The sequence below is a fragment of the Ornithorhynchus anatinus genome, chromosome 12, assembly GCF_004115215.2.
Source record: "Ornithorhynchus anatinus isolate Pmale09 chromosome 12, mOrnAna1.pri.v4, whole genome shotgun sequence".
Classification (NCBI taxonomy): domain Eukaryota; kingdom Metazoa; phylum Chordata; class Mammalia; order Monotremata; family Ornithorhynchidae; genus Ornithorhynchus; species Ornithorhynchus anatinus.
Window position 1 is genome coordinate 47,384,461 of NC_041739.1, and position 22,536 is coordinate 47,406,996.

Here is a 22,536-nt window from a genome sequence, read left to right on the forward strand (position 1 = left end):
AGGGAGAAGAGGAAATGAAGGTCTAGTTGGGGAATAATAATTGTACCTTTTGGCAAGTGCTTACTACGTGCCTAGAACTAAACTAAGCACTGGGGAAAATAATATAATTTGAATATTATAAATAATACAATACAAAATATAGAATAATATAAAATAAAAAATACTATTATGGTACTTGGTAAGCGCTTCCCATGTGCCGAGCACTGTCCCGAGCACAGGATGCAAGGTAAGCAGGTTGTCCCACGTGGGGCTCACAATCTTAATCCCCATTTTCCAGATGAGGTACTCGAGGCCCAGAGAATTTAAGTGGCTTGCCCAAGGTCACACAGCAGACAATTGTACATGCCAAGCGCTTAGTACAGTGCTCTGTGCATAGTAAGCGCTCAATAAATACTACTGAATGAATGACGTGGCGGAGCTGGGAGTAGAAGCCACAGCCCAAGATAATCGGGCCCCGCATGGGACTCACAGTCTAGGTAGGAAGGAGAACAGGTATCGAGTCTCCATTCTGCAGATGAGGGAACTGATGCACAGAGAAGTGAAGTGACTTGCTCAAGGTCACACAGCAGACAAGTGGCAGAGCTGGGATATTATCCCAGGTCCTCTGACCAGGCTTTTTCCATTCTGCCATGCTGCTTCTCATCCAGGATATGTCGAGACTCTTTGTCCTGGGCAGGGACTCTGCCTGTCTGTTGTTATACTGTACTCTCCCAAATGCTTAGTACAGTGCTTTGCACATAGTAAGCGCTCAATAAATACGGTTGAATCGAATGAATGGTGGTAGTGTTGTGATTGCTACTAATCTAGAACCGAGAGGGTTGATAAACCACAGAAACAAAACCCACAGTCTCTTGCCGTTGGGCTGTTTTTGTGATTTCCTTAATTTTTCACTTTTCCAAACTAAAAAAAATCTCTTCAAGAGGCTACCAGAACAGATTCAACACAAGCCTTTCGGCCACATCTCAGACTTTAACACGGGTCTTGGGAGGATCTCTGTTCTGGAGATGCGATTACCCTCAGGAAGTTTTCCTACTTGACCAATTCAAGAAAATGAATTACCTTTGATTTCCGGGTAGTACAGAAAAGGTTTTGGTTCACTGGTTTCCAGATCAGATTTGCGCCGGAGCTGGACAAACACTGAAGCTGGTTTGGTAATATTAACATCTTTGTACTTTGGTGTTTTGAAGACAATGGCGAACTGAAAGATATACACAAAGAGAAAAACTACTTTAGCTGGACTCAATATTTAACGCGACACTGGAATATGTCTATGATTATCTCCAGCTGTACAGCTGGCCTGACACGCACGTCTCATGTCTTTTCCGGCTGGCATGCAGAACCATTATGACCCCCGCCTCGCAGTGTCCTCTCTCCTTGTCCCAAGATGGTCACGGGCCAGCATTCGAAAGGAATGTTTTGCAAAACATTTCAATTAAGGCCTACAAAATGCAGGGCAAGTGGGGCATTTTCTTCATTTTTCAAGGTTTTGACTATTCCCATTCGCTTGGAAAAGGAAGAGAAGCCACAGCTAACACACGGACAGACAGGTTTTCTCCTTCTCGCTAACCTCGATGATTTCTTTCGGAATGCCAATGAAGCTCCTGAATGCCCAGATGCAACGAAAACTGGGTGGAAATCATCCGCTTGGCACAGAGTAAGCGCGCGCAATAAAAACGATTAAATCAATCTGCACGTGACCACCTGTCGAAAATATGCCTTTTCTGTGGAAAACTGATCACTGTCTCCAGAAGATTTCACTGCACCTCCTAGAGGAATACTGTTGTTAATTTGGACACATAAATTTCACAACTGTGTGGGTGTCTCATTTCCTCTTGATCCAGGAAGAGCAGATACGTGAGCCTGGAGGTGGCTGGTTTTGCCACTGAAGTGATGGTGTGCTGACAGATTTCTGGTCTCTGGGAAAATGGTTGAGCTGGTGCTCTGAGTTCTACCGAGCACAGCTAGGGTGGAGAATATTTTTATCTTCTTAGCCACGACACCCAACCCTTGGGAGGCAGTACGGTCAGTTGGAAAGAGCACAGAGGTGGGAGTCAGGAGACTAGCATTCTAGTCCTGGTTCCCCATTCTACTTGCTGTGTGACCCCGGGTAAGTCACTTACCTAATCTGAGCTCTGTTTCCTCATCTGTAAAATGCCCGTTCTTCCCTCATTCCCAGACTGTGAGCCCCATGTGGGAGAGGGACTGTGTTGAAGACTCCGATGACCTTGTATCTGCATCACCGCTCAACTCAGAAGAGTGGCACATGGTAAGCGCCGAACAAATGCCATTATTAATATCATTATAATCCTCATTGAAAAGATACTTCACAAAAAGATGAGGTGTCTTACCCAGGATTGGTTTTCTAGTAGGAGGTGGTAGAATTTCCCATGAGTAACTACCTCTTGGGAACCTACCTGACACCTTCTTGCATAACTCACTGGTCATGGCCTTCTTGGAAAACTTTTATGGTTTCTAGAAACACTTCCTAATGTGGGTTAAATAAACGTTAATGATGTACCAATTTATTACCAGGACAAATCCTAAGGCACAAGACACAAGGCGGAAAATACTGAATGGCAACTAACCTGTCTGTGAACATCTGTGGGAGAAAAGTCTCCAAATCCTTCCCAAATGCCACCATTTTCCTCCTCTTCATAAAAGCGAATTTGGATGTCGTCTACAAAAATGTGATTAAAAAGCAATTTTACGAAAACATGGTCAAATGAAGATTTTATCCAGATCAATCATAGTTATTGAGCACTTACTGTGTGCAGACCACTCTACTGAGTGCTTGAGAGAGTGTAATATAACAGAACAGACAAATTCCCTGCCACTCAACAGGCTTACAGGTGAGAGGGGGAGACAGATAGGAATACAGATACATTTACGGATATGTACGTAAGTGCTGTGGGGCTCGGTGCGGATAAAGGGGACAAATAAGGGAGTGGGAGAAAGGAATTGAGGGTTTGGTCAGGGAAGGCCTCTTGGAGGAGATGTGCCTTCAATAATGCTTTGAAGGTAGGAAAAGTAATCGTCTGTTGGATATAAAGAGGGAGGGCATTTCAGGCCAGAGGCAGGACTCGGGAGAGAGGTCGGTGAGATAGGCGAGATGGAGGGACAGTGATTAGGCTGGCATTAGAGGAGCTGGGCTGAAGCTGAAGGGCAGCACAATGAGGTAGGAGTGGGCCGGGTGATTGTTTCAACTCAGATGTTCCTACCATTCACTTATACTTTTAGACTTTATTACAGAAAAGGAAATCATCTCCCCTATCACTGAGGGATGCTCTGAATCACATCTGCCGTGACCTAGTTAATCCATTAATACTGTCAAAGTTTAATTCGTTCACTCATTCGATCGCATTTATCGAGCGCTTACTGTGTGCACAGCACTGCTTGGAAAGTACAATTCGGCAACAAATAGGGACAATCCCTACCCAACAACGGCCTCGCAGTCTACAAGGAGGGAGACAGACAACAAAACAAGCGGGCAGGCGTCAATATAAATACACAGATTTATAGATCTATACACATCATTAATAAAATAAATAGAATAACGAATATGCACATATATACCCTAGGGCCGTGGGGCCGGGAGGGGGGTAGAGTAGAGGGAGAGAGTTGGCGCGATGGGGAGGGGAGGAGGAGCAGAGGAAAAGGGGGGCTCAGTCTGGGAAGGCCCTCCGGGAGGGCATCAAAAAGCATGTTCTTATTTTAGTACTATTTCCTTTTCTTCCCCTTCCTTCCCTGCTTCTTCCGCACTCTATGCTTTACACATCAGAAATGAAAATCGCACTGGGCAGTGAGAACTCCTGCAGAGAGTTTAATTAAAATCAATTCCATCATATACAAATAATCACTGAAAACAAGATGCAATCGGTGATTTCACTGCTTTCAATTCAACTCTAGAAAAGGGCGCTCCTAAAAACAGGATGGATGTCAGGGAAGGCACACAGGGGTCCTCTGAGCCACCTGCTGTTACTGTCAGAGATCAGAGTTGGGACTGGACGGGTCGCTGGACACATCCAGTAAAGGATACTCTTTAAGAGGGCCTTTATGCATGGGAGCTGGGACACAAGTGATCCAGACTGAGCTCAAGGTGGGCAGGGAACGTGACCAACTCTGTTGTACCGGACTCCCCCGAGTGCCTGGTACTCTGTTCTCCATAAATTCTACGGACTGATTGATTGTTCAGACATAAAAGCCCCCAGCTGTGATTCTTTCTGGGGCACGAGGCAGAAGCAGGCTTGGTACAAGACAAGTGAACAACTGCTCTACAGAATCCACGGTCAGAAGAACACGTCTTGTACTCATGAAATAGCGGCCAACTGCATTTTGCCGTTCTCTACTACTGGCGGATGCCCCCGACTTGTCCCACGGAAGCGGGCAGGGCTCTTACCTTTCTGAACCTTGTCACAAAGAAGGTAGATCTCTTCCCCGCCAGTTACACATCCAGCTGTCCTGTCCATTCTGACAATCTTCAAATTGGAAGCATTGGGGGCTTCTGATGACAGACGGGACAGAACTCGGCATTATAGTTTACCCCGCTGTTAGACTGGATTAAAAAACCACCACCAGAGAACGGAGGCAAAACCCTCTCCAAAGAAAAGTCTAACACATGCTAAGAAGTATTCTGCTAAACAGCTCATTTACTTCTCTGAAGAAACCGGCACTTACGAAGTGTTCAACTGCCTCGGAAAACTCAAAGGACACAACATCAGGGCACTAATTTTCACCAGGGAAGAAAGGACATTAGTTGCTACTGACTCTTTAACACAGAGGAAAGAGACTGACTCTATTCTCAGTCCTACAAGGGGTTGGTTGGGAAAGGCAGGGATAAAAATCAAGCCATCCGATTTTTGAGTCCAGTGCTTCTGGTTTGCCCGGCACACCTCTGATAATGGCAAGAAACGTGGTTGCCGTTCTTAATAAAATGAAAATGGAAATGCTATTTTTACACACGAAATTAGAATTCAGTGTGGTTAGTTGCAATGGAAACAATATGGAGCTTCCTTCTTTGTCCACCAGCTGCGTGATACGGTGTTCTTTAATAAAGGTATTTACAGCTTTTTAGAAACCTCTAGTTTCCCTCAAAAATACACTTAAATCATGAATGACATACTCTTGAGTAATTACTACCAGAGGCTGGAAGTTTTATGTTCAGATTTAAGACCTACAGATTTTCTGGGAGATTTCACCCTCTTTTTTTTTTTTTAAACCAAAAAAGGGTGGTAAATGTTACATTCTTGACCAAAAGTTTCAGTTACTGAAATGCCGAAAAGTATAGTCACATCCTCTCCAATCTCTCGCCTTATTTTTCGAAGAGCACAATATAGTATTTCCAATGAAATATAAGAAAAGCAAAATAATTTAGTAATACTTCTAATAACTTCCTATTTCCGAAGAACATCTGGATGGCTCTTTCATCTTTAGAGGGCAACGACCACCCACCCCACCAAGTTCTTTCCTGGCAGCAGCTGAATTGAAACAAAAAAATGGTAAAAGACCGATAGGAAGATGGTTATGAGAAGCAACCGTGCCTAATGGAAAGAGCATAGGCCTGGGAGTTAGAAGACCTGGGCTCTAATCTCATCAAGACCTCTTAATAATAATAATAATGATAATTATGGTATAGATCCAGGCTCTAATCCCAACAATGCCTCTTATTAATAATAATAATGATAATTACAGTATTTGTTAAGCACTTAATATGTGCCAAGCACTGGGGTAGATACAAGATAATCAGATTATCCCACGTGGGACTCACAATCTTGATCTCCATTTTACAGATGAGGCAACTGAGGAACAGAGAAGTTAAGTGATGTGCCCAAGGTCACACAGCTGACAAGTGGCAGAGCCGGGACTGGAACCCACGTCCCCTGACTCCCAAGCCTGTGATCTTGCCATTAGGCCACACCGCTTCTCTTGCTTGCCCCGTGGCCTCGGGCAAGTCGCTTATCTTCTCTGGGCCTCGGCGTGAAAACGGGGGTTTGTGAGCTCCATAAGGGAAAGGGGCTGCGTCCAGCCTGATTACTCTGTATCGACCCCAGCTCTCAGTATGGTGCTGGGTGAAAAGGGAGCATTTTTCAAATACTCTGACTAACCAAAGTAATAATAATGTTGGGATTTGTTAAGGGCTTACTATGTGCAGAGCACTGTTCTAAGCGCTGGGGTAGATACAGGGTCATCAGGTTGTCCCACGTGAGGCTCACAGTTAATCCCCATTTTACAGATGAGGTAACTGAGGCACAGAGAAATTAAGTGACTTGCCCAAGTCACACAGCTGACAAGTGGCAGAGCTGATATTAGAACTCATGACCTCTGACTCTCAAGCCCAGGCTCTTTCCACTAAGCCAGGCTGCTTCTCTAATCACAAAAGTAATCACCAAAGCCACTCTGGAAAGCATGTACTCACTGCTGTCAAAGATTGCATCTGAAACCACTGGCTCCAACCTTCTTGTGAAGCTGCCCGTGCTGTCCGGAAGAAAGGCGGTGAACATGAGCCGTACCACGCTGAGATCCATTTCTTTGGTCTGCTGGAGGGCAGCTTGGCGGATAATTTCTTTTTCTCGCTCTAGGATCGAAGAGTTCAGCTCATTATTTCCCACACGGTGTTGCCCTGGAAGACCCTGAGGCAGAAGGCTACAAAAGCAACTGTAGGCACGGAAGCAAACTGTTCCCGCTGACCCTTCCTTGAAGTAAAATTTGGATGGTGATTTTTAGCATCCTCAATTTTTAATACCAAACCTACCGGCAATATAGGTTTCATATCTATTTCCCGAAAACTAAAGGGTGCCCACGAAATACTGTAGTCAGCGGACTTTGAAGTATTTATGAACTTGGTATTTCTGACTTCTCCGTTTATGGAGGGAGAAAGCACGACTAGGGAGAATCTGCCAGAACTCACTGTCAATCCACTGGCAAATGACTCAGTGTGCAGAAAGCCAAATGCCTCTTCGGAGCTAGTACTTACCAGTTAATTGCCTTTCTCCTCCACCTTCTGCCGGTAAATAGTTGAGCTCCGGGTGGACTAAGAGACCAGGATTATATCCCCTGATGCAGGCATCTGTCATGCGTGTTTCCAGTGTTTCATAGACCTTCTTCTTTGTCACATGAAGTATACCCAGGTTGGCAAACCTACAAAGAAATACTATGAATGAAAGCCCGACTGGAGGTCGGTGCCTTTGAAGTCAACTGAAATTCTCTTTAACTGACCTTTGTTACAAAGGAATGTAAGAATCATTATACTCCAATTGGAGTGTTTTCTATTTCTAGAACATGCAGAGTTTCAGCCCCAGAAAAGAGATTGCTTGAAAGCCTTCGCCTTCAGTTTGCCCTCATCCATGGTTTCCATCCAATCCGTCTCCAAATCCTGTCGGTCTCACCTTCACGATATCGCTAAAAATCCGCCCTTTCCTCTCCATCCAAAATACTACCACATTAATACAATCACTCATCCTATCCCACCTAGATGACTGCATCAGCCTCCTTTCTGACCTCCCATCTTCCTGCCTCCCCCCAATCCAGTCCGTACTTTACTCCGCTGCCTATGTTATCTTTCCACAGAAACATTCAGGACGTCTACCCCTTCCTCAAAAATCCCCAGTGGTTGCCTATCCACCTCCGTATCAGACAAAAGTTCCTCGCCATTGGCTTTAAAGCAGCCCATCAGCTCGCCCCCTCCTACCTCACCTCGCTTCTCTCCTTTTACAACCCAGCCCACACACTTTGTTCCTCTGGTGCTAACCTTCTCACTGTGCCTCGATTTAGCCTGGCTCGCCCCCGACGCCTGGCCCACGTCCTACCTCTGGCCTGGAACGCCTTCCCTCCTCAAATCTGCCAGACAATTATTCTCCCCTCCTTGAAAGCCTTACTGAAGACCCATCTCCTCCAAAAGGCCTTCCCAGACTAAGCCCCACTTTTCTTCAGCTCCCACTCCCTTCTGCGTCACCCTGACTCTCTCCCTTTGCTCTTCCCCCCTCCCTGCCCCACACTTATTTATATTGATGTTTATTTGTATTGATGTCCGTCTCCCCGACCCCTAGACTGTGAGCTCGTTGTGGGCAGGGATGTCTCTCTTTACTGTTGTATTGTACTCTCCCAAGCACTTATTAAAGAGCTCTGCACACAAGTAAGCGCTCAATAAATATGACTGAACGAATTTACTGAGTGGTGAAGGACCTATTTCAAGACATGCCTTACTTTGAGTTAGTTGTATTAATGCTGTTATTGTTTATGATGACTGGAGCTACCTTCTGCAGGCGGCAAGATCTGAGAATACAGGATTCATACCTATACTGCAATATCTCTCATATTACGGTCCTGAGCAGCCCATTCAATTGTAGCCCTCTCGAGGCCAGGAACCACATAAGCAGCATTTATTATGTGGTCCCCATTACTTAGTACAATATAATAGAGAAGCAGCATAGTTTAGGATAGAGTACTGCCCTGGGAATCTGAAGGACCTGGATTCTAATTACAGCTCTGCCACTTTTTTTTTTTGGTAAATGGTATTTAAGTGCTCATTATGTGCCAGGCACTAAATACTGGGATAAATAATCAGGTATTCAGGTCGGACACAGTCTGTGTCCCACATGGGGCTTAAAATCTTAATCCTCATTTTATGGATGGGGTAACTGAGGCCCAGAGAAGTGACATGATATGCCCGAAGTCACAGAGCAGACAAATGACAGAGGTGGGATTAGAACTCAGGTCTTTCTGACTCCCGGGCCCATGCTCTATCCACCAGGCCACATTGCTTCACCTTGTCTGGCTCAGTATCTTCATCTGTAAAATGGGGATTAAGACTGTGAGCCCCATGTGGGACATGGACTGTGTCTAACCTGATTAACTTGTATCACCCTAAGCGCTTGGTACAGTGTCTGGCACACCATAAGCGCTTAACCAAGTACCATTAAAAAAAAAAAAGAGAAGCAGCATGGCCTAGTGGCAAGAGCACGGACTTGGGAGTCAAAGGACGTGGGTTCTAATCCTGGCTCTGCCACTTGTCTGCTGTGTGACCTTGGGCAAGTCATTTAACTTCGCTGTACCTCAGTTACTTCATCTGTAAAATGGGGATTAAGACTGCGAGCTCCTTGTGGGAAAACTGATTAGCTTGTATCTACCCCAGTGCTTAGAACAGTGCTTGGCATGTCCTAAGCACTTAAATACCATTATTATCATTATTATTATTATTTCACTTCTCGGTGCCTCATTTACCTCATCTTTAAAATCGGGATTAAGACTATGAGCCCTGTGTGGGATGAGGAGTGCGTCCAACCCAATTATCCTATATCTATCCCACACTTAGTGAAGTGCTTGGCATATAATACACACTTAAACACAATTATCATTACGCGATTACTAATAGGTCTCTGTTGCAGAACTGTACATTCCAAGCGCTTAGTACAGTGCTCTGCACATAGTAAGCGCTCAATAAATACTACTGAATGAATGAATAGGCACTCAAATACTGATGATGATGAAGAAGCATCCAGAGGAGGCAGAGGACCCGGCAACTATGAGAGATGACAATTCTGAAAGGAGTAAAGATTATTCATTCATTCATTCATTCAATAGTATTTATTGAGCACTTACTACGTGCAGAGCACTGTACTAAGCGCTTGGAATGTACAATTCGGCAACAGATAGAGACAATCACAATTCTTAGTGGGGAGGGTAGCTTGAGTCTCCCTTTACTGTCAAACCGGTGCACACTCCCCACTAGTTTCGCTAGGACAGGCTCAAACGGCAAAGAGAAAACCAGAAAACAAAAAAGAGAAATAAAAAGACAGAAGTGAAGCTAGCAAAAAAAAAAAAAATCCCAACCACATTGGCTGTGATGTTCCAGCGAGTTGAAAACTTTAATGCATAGATTCCAGCGTGCTTAAAAATGGAAACTAACTCTTCTCATTTCATCATCCATGCTGAGGGAAGGGCGATAAATAGAAATAACAAAAAGAAATATTTTAAGAATTTGAGGGATTACTTCTCATAATTCCCCGATATTTTTTATGCCTGCCACCCCTCAAATGCAGGGCATTTTTCCAAACTCGATTCCCTAGTCTAGAACAGTGCAAGAGTAATCTGACAAATGTTCCACATGTAAAACGGTACACTTGTCAACATGCTGAGGCTAAACAATATTCATCAGCGATAAGAAATGTTTATGGTGAATTTACTCATGGAACTTCAAAGGTTTTGAAATACGAATTTAGTTCTAGTGCAATGTACTGACTAGCATTTCTCTGGAAAAACCTTGACATTATGAAGAAAGATGGGATAGTTTAGAAAAACCGGTTTTTTTAACTGGTTTAGCAAAAATCTAATCCTAAAAGCTAAACCAGAGGGTCGGGGGCAACATAAACACATTAAGGTTTGGATGAAATTCCATCACCACAGCTTGTGATAACTCATTTCTTTTGCAAGAGTTTGCTGCGGAATCAGGAGATACCATTTCCAAAAGATCTTCGGACCGGCTCGATGTGGGGCTCTCTGATACGGAGCTGGAACTGAGATAAAATCATGGCTGGGTGCCCCGCCAGGATCCCTCTGGTGACCGGGAAGAATTTGTTTCGTTAAGTATCCTTGCCCCCAAGGGCTCTCTGCTAAGGTGTCGGCTCCCATTTGGGACTCGGATACGTAAAACCATTAAGTTGTTTGAATAAGGCTACGTTAATTCCTCCAGGGCTTTGAAATTGGAGTATCTAGGGTGCTGGGGTTCTCTTTCTCCAATCTTCCTTCTTTCTCTCTCCCATCCTTCCCTCCTCCTCTTTCCGCCTCTCCTCCCCATAGCTACAAACCCAAGGTGGAGTTAGGGGGAAAATTAAAGACCCAAAGGAAACAGAGTCAAATGGGCCCATGAGAGCACAAGGGAATCTGGAAACCTAGGAAAGAGCCCTGACCCTTAATAATAATAATAATAATAATAATAATGTTGGCATTTGTTAAGCGCTTACTATGTGCCGAGCACTGTTCTAAGCACTGGGGTAGATACTGGGTAATCAGATTGCCCCACGAGAGGCTCACAGTCTTCATCCCCATTTTACAGATGAGGGAACTGAGGCACCGAGAAGTGAAGTGACTTGCCCACAGTCACACAGCTGACAAGTGGCACAGCTGGGATTCAAACCCATCACCTCTGACTCCCAAGGCTGGGCTCTTTCCACTGAGCCATGTTGCTTCTCTATGACCCATGAAGAGCTGTAGTTGGCACCTTGCCTTAACAACTTGTTAAACTAAATGTGCTTTGGATATTGCTTCCTTTGATCCCAACCCAACAGAAGACAGGGTTCTTGCAAAGATAGGCCCCGCAGGGGCCCCAATTGAGATATTTTCTAAGAATGGAATACAAAGGAACTGTAAATTGATAGATGAGAATAATTAGGCGTAAGAAGCTCGATGTAACGATCAACTGGTATAAAAGGTTGGGGGAAATGCCTATCATTATGGGGACACTGAAAGGAAGGCAGTGACAGCCCGGACCCCAGGGACATCTTGGCTCAGAGGGGAGGGAGGACGCCCATGTCAATATGGCCCTTAACGGGACTGATCATCCCGCGACAGGAAAGTCTCATCGCCCGCGGGTTAGAAGTCTTATATGGTGCCAGACATCTCATCACCCCCAGTGGATCCGCTGCGTTTGCTGCTTTTTTGTATGCTATCCATTGTGCTTGATGGCTTTTTCGGCATGTTAATAAATGTTTTCTTACTGTGATAATGAATACTGCGGTTGACTCTGGCAGCAAAGCTGAGGCACGAACCCACCCCCACCACAATGCCCTCCCCTCCCCTCGCCGTCCCTAATTGACCCTATTGAGACATAACACCCCGGCACCCGATTCATTCATCCGTTCATTCAGTCGAATTTTTTGAGCACCTACTATGTGCAGAGCACTGTATGAAGTGCTTGGAAAGTAAAATTTGGCAACAGACAGAGATGATTCCTACCCACCCCCATCCTCTCCCTCTATCTCCCCAACTTGGATTACCAACGGAGGACCTCGGGATACCTAGGACGATGCTCTGCAGCTGTGGTACTTTTAGTACTTTTTGACAGAATGGCTTATCGAACCAAGATTTTTCTGCCCCGCGCCCAGTTGGTCAATCCCTTTCTCTCTTCACAGCACACACCCGGCAGACAGTCTCTTACCCTACAACCATGTCCTTGGGTCCTGCGGTAACTGTGCAAATCCCATCCTCACAGTGTTTACCCACCAAACTGTGGGCATGTAGGTGGACGTTCTTCCCATGCGTGACCAACTGGACGATGACTTTAGCGGGCCCCACGTAGTTGCAGATCTGTATAGGAAACAATTTGCAGACAGTCATATTGGGGGGAAGAGCATTCCCCAATTCTTCCATCACGGGATGTCCAAATCGGGTAACGGATGCCCATGTCTGGTTAATAATAATTATAATTAGGGCATTTATTAAGTGCCTACTATGTGCCAGGCACTGTACATACTTGTGTGTAGCCCCCTCACTAGATTGTAAACTCCTTGAGGACAGGGATCATGCCTAGTAGTAACCCTATTGTACTCTCCTAAGCACTTACTACAGAGCTCTACACACAGTGTAGGGGCTTAATAAATACTACTGACTGATTGCAATCCACCATACTAAGCACTGGAGAAAGTGGAGAGAATGGAAAAGCAAGACAGGTTCCTGCCCAAAAGGAGATGACATGACATCAGGAGAGGCACACTTAAAAATATTTACAGAGAGTGGGACCAGATTGAATAATTTTACGTACAATTGTATACGCATACAAACACACAAGAATCGGGGATGGGTATGAATACGTTCATAGGTATGAGACGCTGGCTGTTGGCGTACTGAGAATTATCGAGGGAAGGCCTGTTGGTGAAGGTGAGCTGTCAGGAGGACTTTGAAGATGGGGAGAGCTGAGGTGTGGGAGATTTTGCCGCAGGAGGAAGGGGCGTCAGAGGTGGGCTACGGGAGGGTGAGCATGGACTGTAGTAAGTAGGGATCACGTCTACAGACTCTACTGAACTTTACTCTCCTAAGCACTCAATTCAGTACTCCGCACAAAGTAAGCTTTGGCCGTTTCTGCGGATGGAGAGGCAGCGGTGAGTGACGTTTTGGGATGATGGTCTAGGCAACAGTAATGAGTATGAACTGAAGAGGGTTGAGTCTGGGGGGCCAGTAAGGAAAATCAGTTATTTGGGTGGCGAGGAGGGGGTGAGCCCTGGAAATGGCTTGGAGGAAAAACTGGCATGACTTAGCAGATGTATGGATGTGGTTGCTGAATGCCTGCTGAGTTGAGCGTGATGCCAAGATTGGGGGCTTTGGGACAAGGAGGTGGCACTGGGCCGCAGGAGAAATGGGCTATCATCTGTGTTGAAAGTGGCTACATGGTTGAGGAGGAGTCACGGAGCACAGCCCGATGAACTTGGCTATGAGGTCACCAGCGACTTTGTAGAGAGTGGTCTCGGTAGCCCGAAGGGAGCGAAAGATTCACTGAAGTGGGGCAAGAATGGGGGTGCAGGAGAGGAACTAAAGGTATGGGCAACCTTCTAAAGGAATCTGGGTAGGAGAGGCGGGAAGGAGATGGGGCAGTCGCTGGAGTCGACATGGGATGCGGAGAGGTGTTTTTTTAATGTAAGTGAGATTTGAAGGCAGAGAGGAAGGCGCAAGCTGAGAATGAAAGGTTGTACACAGGAGGTAAGGAATTGGAGGAGTGACAGCCAGTGATTCCAAGACATGAGAAAGGATGGGGTCAGAGGCACAGGTAGAGGGATAGATTTACTGAGCAGGTAGGAGATCTCCTCTTGAGAGGCAGCTGTAAAGGAGGAAAAAGAGGAGGAGTAAAAAAGCAAAGAAAAGGCGAACAAAAGACTATAGGGATTTTACACCTCAGACTTTAAGCTCCTCCAAGGCAGGAATCACGCCTATCAGCTCTGCTGTATTGTACTCTGCCAAGGTATAGTACAGTGATGATACTAATAATAATGGTATTTATAAACGCTTACTATGTGCCAAGCACTGTACTAAGCGCTGGGGTGGATACAGGTAAATCAGGTTGCACAAAGTTCCTGTCCCGTGCGGGGCTCACCGTCTCAATCTCCATTTCACAGATGAGGTAAATGAAGCACAGAGAAGTGAAGCGATGACCAAGGTCACAGAGCAGACAAGTGACAGACGCAGGATTAGAACCCATGACCCTCTGACTCTCAGGGCCATGCTCTATCCACTGCTCCATGCTGGCCTGCACTCAGCAAGTCCTTGATATATTCCACTGATTGATGATTTCTCATTAACAGGAAAATAGTTAGGGAGGCATCAGGGTTTAGAGAGGGAGGTTTGGGGGGGCTGATTAAAAAATGGTACTTGTTAAGCATTTACTACGTGCCAGGAACTGTATTAAGCGCTGGGGTAGATAAAAATTAATCAGGTTGGACACAGTTCATTCCCATGTGGGGCTCACAGTCTTAACCCCCATTTCACAGATGACGAAACTGAAGCCCAGAGAAGTTAAATGCTTTACCCAAGGTTACACAGCAGACAAGTGGGGAAGCCGGAATTAGAATCCAGAAGAGAGCTAAACTAGTGACATAAGTCGTGGAGGTTTCGGTGAGAGAATCAATGGGAGACGAACGGAGGAGCTGTCGAACACAAGACAGAGTTGAACGGTAATGGTTTGAAGTGAATTTAAATCCCGTTAGCCGGATTTTCACCAGCAGTGTTCAGCTGCACGGGTGCAGGAGTGCAAGCAGCGAAATGCAGGGGTGATCCAGAGTTACAGCTGAGAGGCTCACGAGTGACGGAAGCGCGCGGGACAGAAGGGGTTGAGTTGGGTGGAGAGGTGGGGTTGAGGGCTTGGATTTAGCATCAAAACTTGAGAGAGAGGGCAGGAGGGACGTGTTAGCCTGGGGCAGGTTGAAAGAGCCCATCACCCAAGGCCACAGGGGGGAAAAGGGACAGAATGTGTGGGCGAGGCGGCTGGTCAGAAGGCTGTGGTCCGAAAGGGGTAAATCAGAGTTGGTGAGATTAGAGCACTGTTCCCAGAGAGGGTGAGATCTACTATGAGCTCCCCTTTTAATGGTATTTGTTAAGCACTTACTATGTGCAGCGTCGGGGTAGATACGAGCTAATCGGGTTGAACACGGTCCATGTCCCGCATGGGCTCATGGTCTTAATCCCCAATTTCCAGATGAGAAACTGAGGCGCTGAACGGTGAAGTGACTTGCCCAAGTTCACCCATCAGGCGAGTGGAGGAGCTAGGATTAGAACCCAGGTCCTTCTGATTCCCAGGCCCGTGATCTATCCACTAGGCCACGCTTCTCCTCATGCCTATGTGTGGCAGAAATGTGGTGGACCAAAAGGTCCCAGAGGGTGAGGACACGGGTGGCCGGGAGATAAGGGGGGATCTTTGAGCTAGAGGTCGAAGTCTCCAAGGATCAGAGTAGGGGACTGGAATGAGAGAAGAAATGAGAAAAATCCACCGAAATCGGTGGGAAACGGGGACATATGAGCAGGAAGCTAGTAAGGATAGTGAGCTGCAGTGGGGGCAGAGGTGGATGTTGAGGGATTTAAAGGTAAAGATGAGAGGGGGAGGGGAGACAATGAAGAGACGTTAAAGAGCACAGAGGAGGTGTAATTTAAAGCACTCATCATCTTTAAAGCACTCGATCCCCTTGTCCCTTCTTATATTACCTCACTGATTTCCTTCTGCAATTCAGCACGCTCACTTCACTCCTCTAATACCAACCTACTCACTGTACCTCAATCTTGTCTATCTCAACGCCGACCCCTCTCCGACATCCTGCCTCTGGCCGGGAACTCCTTCCCCTTTCATATCTGACAGACCCTCGTCGACATCCTGCCTCTGGCCGGGAACTCCTTCCCCTTTCATATCTGACAGACCATCACTCTCCCCACCTTCAGAGCCTTATTAAAATCACGTCTCCTCCGAGAGGCCTTCCCTAAGTCCTCATTTTCCCTAATCCCTCTCCCTTCTACATCGCCCTTGTACCTTTTATTCACCCCACCCTCAGCCCCACAGCACTTATATCCAACATGGCTTAGTGGAAAGAACATGAGCTCAGGAGTCAGAATACACGTGTTCTGATCCCGGTTCCGCCACTTGTCTGTTGTGTGACCTTGGGCAAACCACTTCATTTCTCTGTGGCTCAATTATCTCATCTGTAAAATGGGGATGAAGACTGTGAGCCCCATGCGGGTTAACCTGATTAGCTTGTATCTACCCCAGTGCTTAAAACAGTGCTTGACACATACTGAGCACTGAATAAATACCATCATTATTATAGGTCCAGATGCAGACAACTGTAATTTAAATGCCTATCTCCCCCTCTAGACTGTAAACTCCTTGTGAGTACGGAACATGTCAACCAAAACCGTTATATTGTATTCATTCAATCATATTTATTGAGCGCTTACAGTGTGCCGAGCACCGTACTAAGCGCCTGGGAGGTACAATTCAGCAACAGCTAGAGACAATCCCTGCCCAACAACGGGCTCACAGTCTCTCCCAAGTGCTCGGTACAGTGTTCTGCACAAAATAACTCCTGAATAAATACGACTGATTGACTGACTCCTCCCTTCTTTGCCCACGGGATTGGGGATTGGGGGGAGAGGGGAGAATGAGGGGCTTCCGGAAGAGAGTGCGAATGACAGGGGAAATGATGGCATCAAAAGAGAACCAAGTCTGATGGAGGGTGTTGGGGGAAGAGATGGAGGGGAAGGAGGAGGGAAAAGAGGGAGAGGAGGAGGAGCAGGCCAGAAACAGTGATGAAGGGTTATTTGCCCAGGATGCTCGAAATGGAGTTGCCCAGGCCGTAGCGGACTGGAGTAGAGGTATCGATGGCCCTACATACCCTCTGTACACTTAATTTGGCACCCTGCACAGGGCTTGGGTTCAATACCCATTGATTGAAGATGACTTTGGAATTTTGTTGTCCCCAGTGAATCTGTATGTGGTAGCCTCTAAAAAACTCCCCTAATTAGAACGGTAACAACCCAAGGGGCTGATCTCAGGGTGAGGGGAGCGACAGCCGCCAAAGGGTTGGCACGTGGGAAAGAATCCATTTGCTTTGTCCCCAAAGCTCTGGGCGGGGTGGGCAGCCGTAGTTGGCCTGCCCCAACTCTTGGAGCTGGCAAGGGCCCAGAGGTGGAGTCGAGACGGTGGGTACACCCCTTGCCCCCATCCGGCGGGAGGAGGAGGAGGAGACAGGAAGAAGAGGTCACTGCTCCCACAGCTTCTCTGTTCAGCAGCAGTCATTGGGGCTGGAAGCGAAAGGTTTGTCAGGCCCCCGCCGTGAAGCCCCGGGAAGTAATGGCCGTCTACCAGATCCAGCCCGGCCGATCTGCCCAGGAAACCGGTGGACCCAAGGGAGGCGTGGCGTCCCGGGGGTGGGAGGGCACACCCCGTGAGGCGACATAAGCTCGGCCCTACTTTCAGGCCAGGATCCACGGCGGGGCAATGGCGCTGGGGTGCTTCTGCAGCGGGGGTAGAGGCAAGAGAAAGCTCTTGCGGCCAGCCCCAATGCCCACTGAGGACCAGAAGGGCGGCGGGAGTAGTGGCGTCTTCCTCTTCTCCTGCTGGTGGTGGTTCCTGCCCCCAAAGTGCTTGAGCAGCTCCATGGGTTGTGCCCTACTGCCCCCGTGGCTCCGGAACGGTAACCCTCACCCCGCCCACGGGGGATTCCCCGGGGCTGCCTGGGCCCAGAGGGAGGGGGTGAGGAGAGCACTCGGCATTTCCTCAGAGGGCTTGAGGGTGAGAAGGAGAGGAACCTCTGACGTCCAACTGAAGCCCAGAAAAGGACCGATAGAGAAGGAGGAGGAGGAGGGGAAGGAGGTCAAGGGAGAGAGGAAAAGGGAGCAGAGGGGAGAGAGGAAGAGGAGGAGGAAGAGGAGAGGGAGAACAGAGAACAGCATGGGTGAATATCATTCCCTTCCTCTTCCTGCCCCTCTTTCTCTCTGAAGGAAACCTCTTTCCTTCTCCTTCTTCTTCCTTTCTCCTTCCTTCGAAACTGCCTCCTCCCACCTCTTTTCTTATTTTTTTCCCCTCTTAACCTCCCTCTTTCCCCCAATCCTGTCAAAGCTCCACCCCCAAGCATGTTCAGCTCCATGCTCAAAATGAAAAGTTGGCACCCTCAATAACAATTCGGGGGTTTCTTCACTTTTGGAAAGTGGGGAGAAAAGGAGATTTTAATGGTATCGATTAAGCGCTTATTATATGTGAAGCGCTGTTCTAAGCACTGGGGTAGACACAAGTTAACAATTAAGTTGTTCACAGTCTCTGTCCAACATGGGTTTCACAGACTAAGTAGGAGGAAAAACAGGTATTGAATGCCCATTTTACAGAGGAGGAAAAAGAGGCAGAGAGAAGTTAAGTGACCCGCCCGAGGTCACACAGCAGACAAGTGACAGAGCTGGGATTAGAACCCAGATCTTCTAACTCCCAGACCTGAGCTCTTCCCACTGGGTCATGCTGCTTTCCCATTGTATTGGAATGTTTTGGGATGAGGAAGTATTTTATCTTCCTTCATTCCTCAGAAATACTTTCAGCCACACCCTCAGGCATTTTCAATGACAATTTAGGGGATTTATTTTGGAGGTGGTGGTGATAGGAAGAGGAATGATATGTACACATCTGTTCCGGCAACTCGGTCTTCCTCCTGCCCTCCAATTTTGCATCCCCAATTTACAGATTAGGAAACTGAGGCAAAGGGAATAATAATAATAATTCTGGTATTAAAGCGCTTACTGAGTGCCAGGGACTGTACTAAGCGCTGGGGTGGATACAGCACATCGGGTTGGACACAGTCCCTGGCCCATGTGGGGCTCAAAGACTCACCCCCCATTTTACAGACGAGGAAAGTGAGGCTTGCCCAAGGTCACACAGCAGACAAGCGGCAGAGCCGGGATCAGAACCCATAACCTTCTGACTCCCAGGCCCGGGCTCTATCTACTACGTCATGCCGCTACCCATTGAAGTTACCTTCCCAGAGAAGTTAGGTGATTTGCCCAAGGTCAAACTGCAGGCAAGGCAGCAAAGTCAAAATTAGAACTCAGATCTCCTGACTCCTAGGTCAATACTCTTTCCAACGGAATTTGGAATTTTTTTTTGGCTTATTTCCCTATCTAATCCTGACTCAGCGGGGGCAGTCGATTCACTCCCACCTTGGTGAAATGGGCCCGTGAAAACCACGGCAAGGATGACTTGATGGATTTGACATCGGGCAGCCTCTCCATAATACTCTTCAATAAGATCGGCATGAGAATATTTTACATACCGATATCAATCTCTAAGTAGGAGGTATAAACCCTGCTTCATCAGAGATGGGCCACTTTCTATCGAATGAGTCACAAGTTCTGAAGGAAAGCGTTTGTTGGGGTCAAACAAAAACCTCCCCCGAATCACTTTTTTTTAACCATCACTTCTAGATCTGGTGGCAGCAAGAATGAGGAACTGGATCATCTCTGAGGTGGAGAACCTGGAAAGTTTGTCAGTGACTCAATGTGCTGCTTGATCCATTTGAAAGAGTCCAAGGTAGTACAACATCATTTGGTCTTCGCCGGCCAAACCACAGTGAAACTCCATAGAAGGCGACTGGCTTTTGTGGACTTTCCAAAACAATAACTGAAAGCAGAAAGTTGAACTCTAGGGAGAAACATTTTTCATGGTTGTACACACAGTCTTTATACTGTTCGGTGAGGAGGAGGTGGGAGGTTTCTAAAATGTCAGCCGGTCCCACGGATATTTATTAAGCAAAAACGGGGAGGAGACTAGCCACGGTTCTACACTCTGGCCCACATTTTCTCTGGTGTGAATCAAGCATTACGCGGTGGTCATAGAAGTACAAATTTAAGCTTTCAACTCCCTTTCTAAAAGAGAATAACCCTGTCACCTCTTCCTCCAACTGCTCCACTATGCTTTGAGCCTAACGGCGCTTGATATTCACCCCACGACATTTAGTAATTTATCTAAAGGGGTCCGGGGCAGGCTAGAAAAGCATGGGGCCCAGTTAGAAAGGAAGCTTGAGAGGTCCAAAGACTGCAGGCCGGGGAGCAGGGGGCAAAGGGAGCTGATATATAAAATGGCAAGAGATAGGGAAGAGTCTTGAAGCCGACAGCAAGGAGACTGTGGGTCACAGACGAGGAAATGGGCGGCCTTTGAGGGTTTTGATAAGTCAAAAGATGTCTGCCAAGTGATGTTTCAGGAAAATAAACTGTGCTGATGCCGTAGCACATGGATGTAACGTGGGGGAACACACACGGAGAGAGGCTGGAGGTAGGAAGACCAGTGAGGAGGCTTCCTGTTATCCTACCACGACATGCTGAGTGACTGAATAATAATATGGTATTTTTTAAGCGCTTACGGTGTGCCGAGCATCGGGGCAGATAGAAGATAATCAGTTTGGACACAGGCCCCGTCCCACAGGGGCTCACAATCTAAGTAGGAGGGAGGACCGGTGCTGAATCCCTATTTTACGATGAGGAAAATGAGGCACGGAGGAGTTAAGTGACTCACCCAAGGTCACCCTACAGGTCAGTAGCAGAGGCAGGATTAGAACATAGGTCCCCTGACCTCTAATCTTGGGCCGCAATGCTCTTTAACAAGCGCTGTGACTGGGTGGAGACTTAGCAGATGCAGGGAATGTTTTGGAAATGTAGCATTCAGAGGTTGATTCAACGTGAAAACTGACAGACACTGACAAGGTCCCCAAGGATGCGGCTTTCAGGGCCGGGAAGACGATGTCGGCAGAGTTGCTATCGACAGAGATTGGAAGGTTGAGAGGAGGACAGGGCTTGCGGAGGAGAGATGCGAAGTTGGGTTTCAGACAGGTTGAATTTGACGTGCTGCTACGTGAGGTGACGGCGTGGTTAAGAATGGGAAGTTGGTGGACGGGGATGTAGCGAGATGGAACGGAGAGGGCGCAGGAAGAGCCGGCCAAGGGGTTGGGGAGGAAAAGTATCAGGTACTATCTAGGTGCAGCTCTCACAGTACTCTAGTGGATCCGTAGGCTGGAGTTTTCTCCTCCACTCGTAAGAGTTTACTAGAGGCTGGCCCGAGACTTTGCTCAGAGCAAGTACTGGTTAAACGCTGACCATCAGAGATGATGCAACTGAGTTTCCTATTTTCGTGCACCACAGCAATAACCTCAACATGTCATAGTTGCTTCTGCCTAGGTAATGTGTGAGTGAGCATTCTTTGCCGTGGAGGGAATGAAGAAAGAGCACGGGCCCGCAAGTCAGAGGACGTGGGTTCTAATCCCGGCTCTGCCATATGTTCGCTGTGTGACGTTGGGCAAGTCACTTAACTACTATGTGCCTCGGCTACCTCATCTGTATAATGGGGATCAAGACTACGGGACTGTGGGACAGGGACGGTGTCCAACCTAATTACCTTGAATCTACCCCAGCATGTAGAACAGTGCTTGGCAGGCAGTAAGCGCTTAATAAATACCACAATTATTATTATTACTACTACTAATAATAAAATCCTTAAGAAGGATCTCATTTGTTAATTGGCCAGTGGTGGGTGGTGGTCGCGATGACCAGAACGATGGGAAATGATGGGCAAGCCCCAGTCCTGAGGCTTCAGGAACAACAAGTTGCGAGGAGAGAGGGGAAAGTCGAAATGACGTGTCAGACTCCACCTGACCTACATGCAATTTTATTGCAAGACTAAACATTCCACACCACCTTATTTTTTTTTTTACTTTTCTAATACCCCAATCCCTTATATTGTATTTACTATTGTGGGCCATACTTAGCAATGGCTCAGGAAATGTACGAGGGCATAGCAGTGTCTGCTGCTGAGGAGATCTCACAGAGATTTTCAGTTCAGAGACGGCACTCGGGGGGCCGCCCCGGGCCACAGACTTCATACTGCAAAAAGAGCAGTGAAGTGGTGCTGGAGGAGACCAGGTTGAGAAGGGCCAGGGGGTTGAGCGAGGTAACCTCTCTCGTGGAGGTCACCACTCCCGTGTCCACCCTTCTTCAGTCAACTCCAATGCATGCCTTCACCAAGCCCCGTCATGTCATGGGTTCTTTCCCGACATTTATTTATTAAGGACAGTAACAGAAACGACACCGGCAACATTAATAGTTGAGTCTGTGAAGCACTTAAAATGTGTAAAGCATTGTACCGACCACTGGGGTAGGTACGATTCAATCGCATTAGACATAAGGCTCGCAGTCTAAGTACAGATGGAGAATAGGTCCTGAATCTCCGTTCTACAGGGGAAATGAGCCCAGAGAGTTACAGTGACAGTCCTAAGTGACAAAGGAGGGAAGGGTCAGAGCCAGCACTAGAATCCAGGTCCCCTGGTTCGCAGGCCCGTGCTCTTGTTGCTAGGCCGGGTCGCTTCTGCACGCAATGTTCTGCATGCAGTCGGTATTTAGTAATTACTATTACGGTTACAGCCCTCACCCTGCCATAACAAAGCCACTCTCCTTTTTTAAGGAGAATGGACAACACGCCAGCTTACCATGACCCATCATCACTATTAGAGAGACGAATCGAGTCTCGTTCTTCCGATTCTGCCC

General features: G+C 47.2%; 1 protein-coding gene across 4 annotated transcripts in view; it reads right to left on the reverse strand.

The window, feature by feature from the left end:
* Positions 1–22,536, reverse strand: part of NFKB1 (nuclear factor kappa B subunit 1) — a 149,778-nt gene that overhangs the window by 44,496 nt on the left and 82,746 nt on the right. For all 4 annotated transcript variants that reach the window (XM_039913678.1, XM_039913679.1, XM_029076687.2 and 1 more), the window contains exons 6-11: positions 12,149–12,297; positions 6,971–7,134; positions 6,413–6,571; positions 4,397–4,501; positions 2,586–2,677; positions 1,060–1,198 (exon numbers count right to left, since the gene is read on the reverse strand). In XM_039913678.1, the coding sequence (XP_039769612.1) occupies positions 1,060–1,198; positions 2,586–2,677; positions 4,397–4,501; positions 6,413–6,571; positions 6,971–7,134; positions 12,149–12,297 (808 nt within the window). The remainder of the gene's footprint in view (positions 1–1,059; positions 1,199–2,585; positions 2,678–4,396; positions 4,502–6,412; positions 6,572–6,970; positions 7,135–12,148; positions 12,298–22,536) is intronic.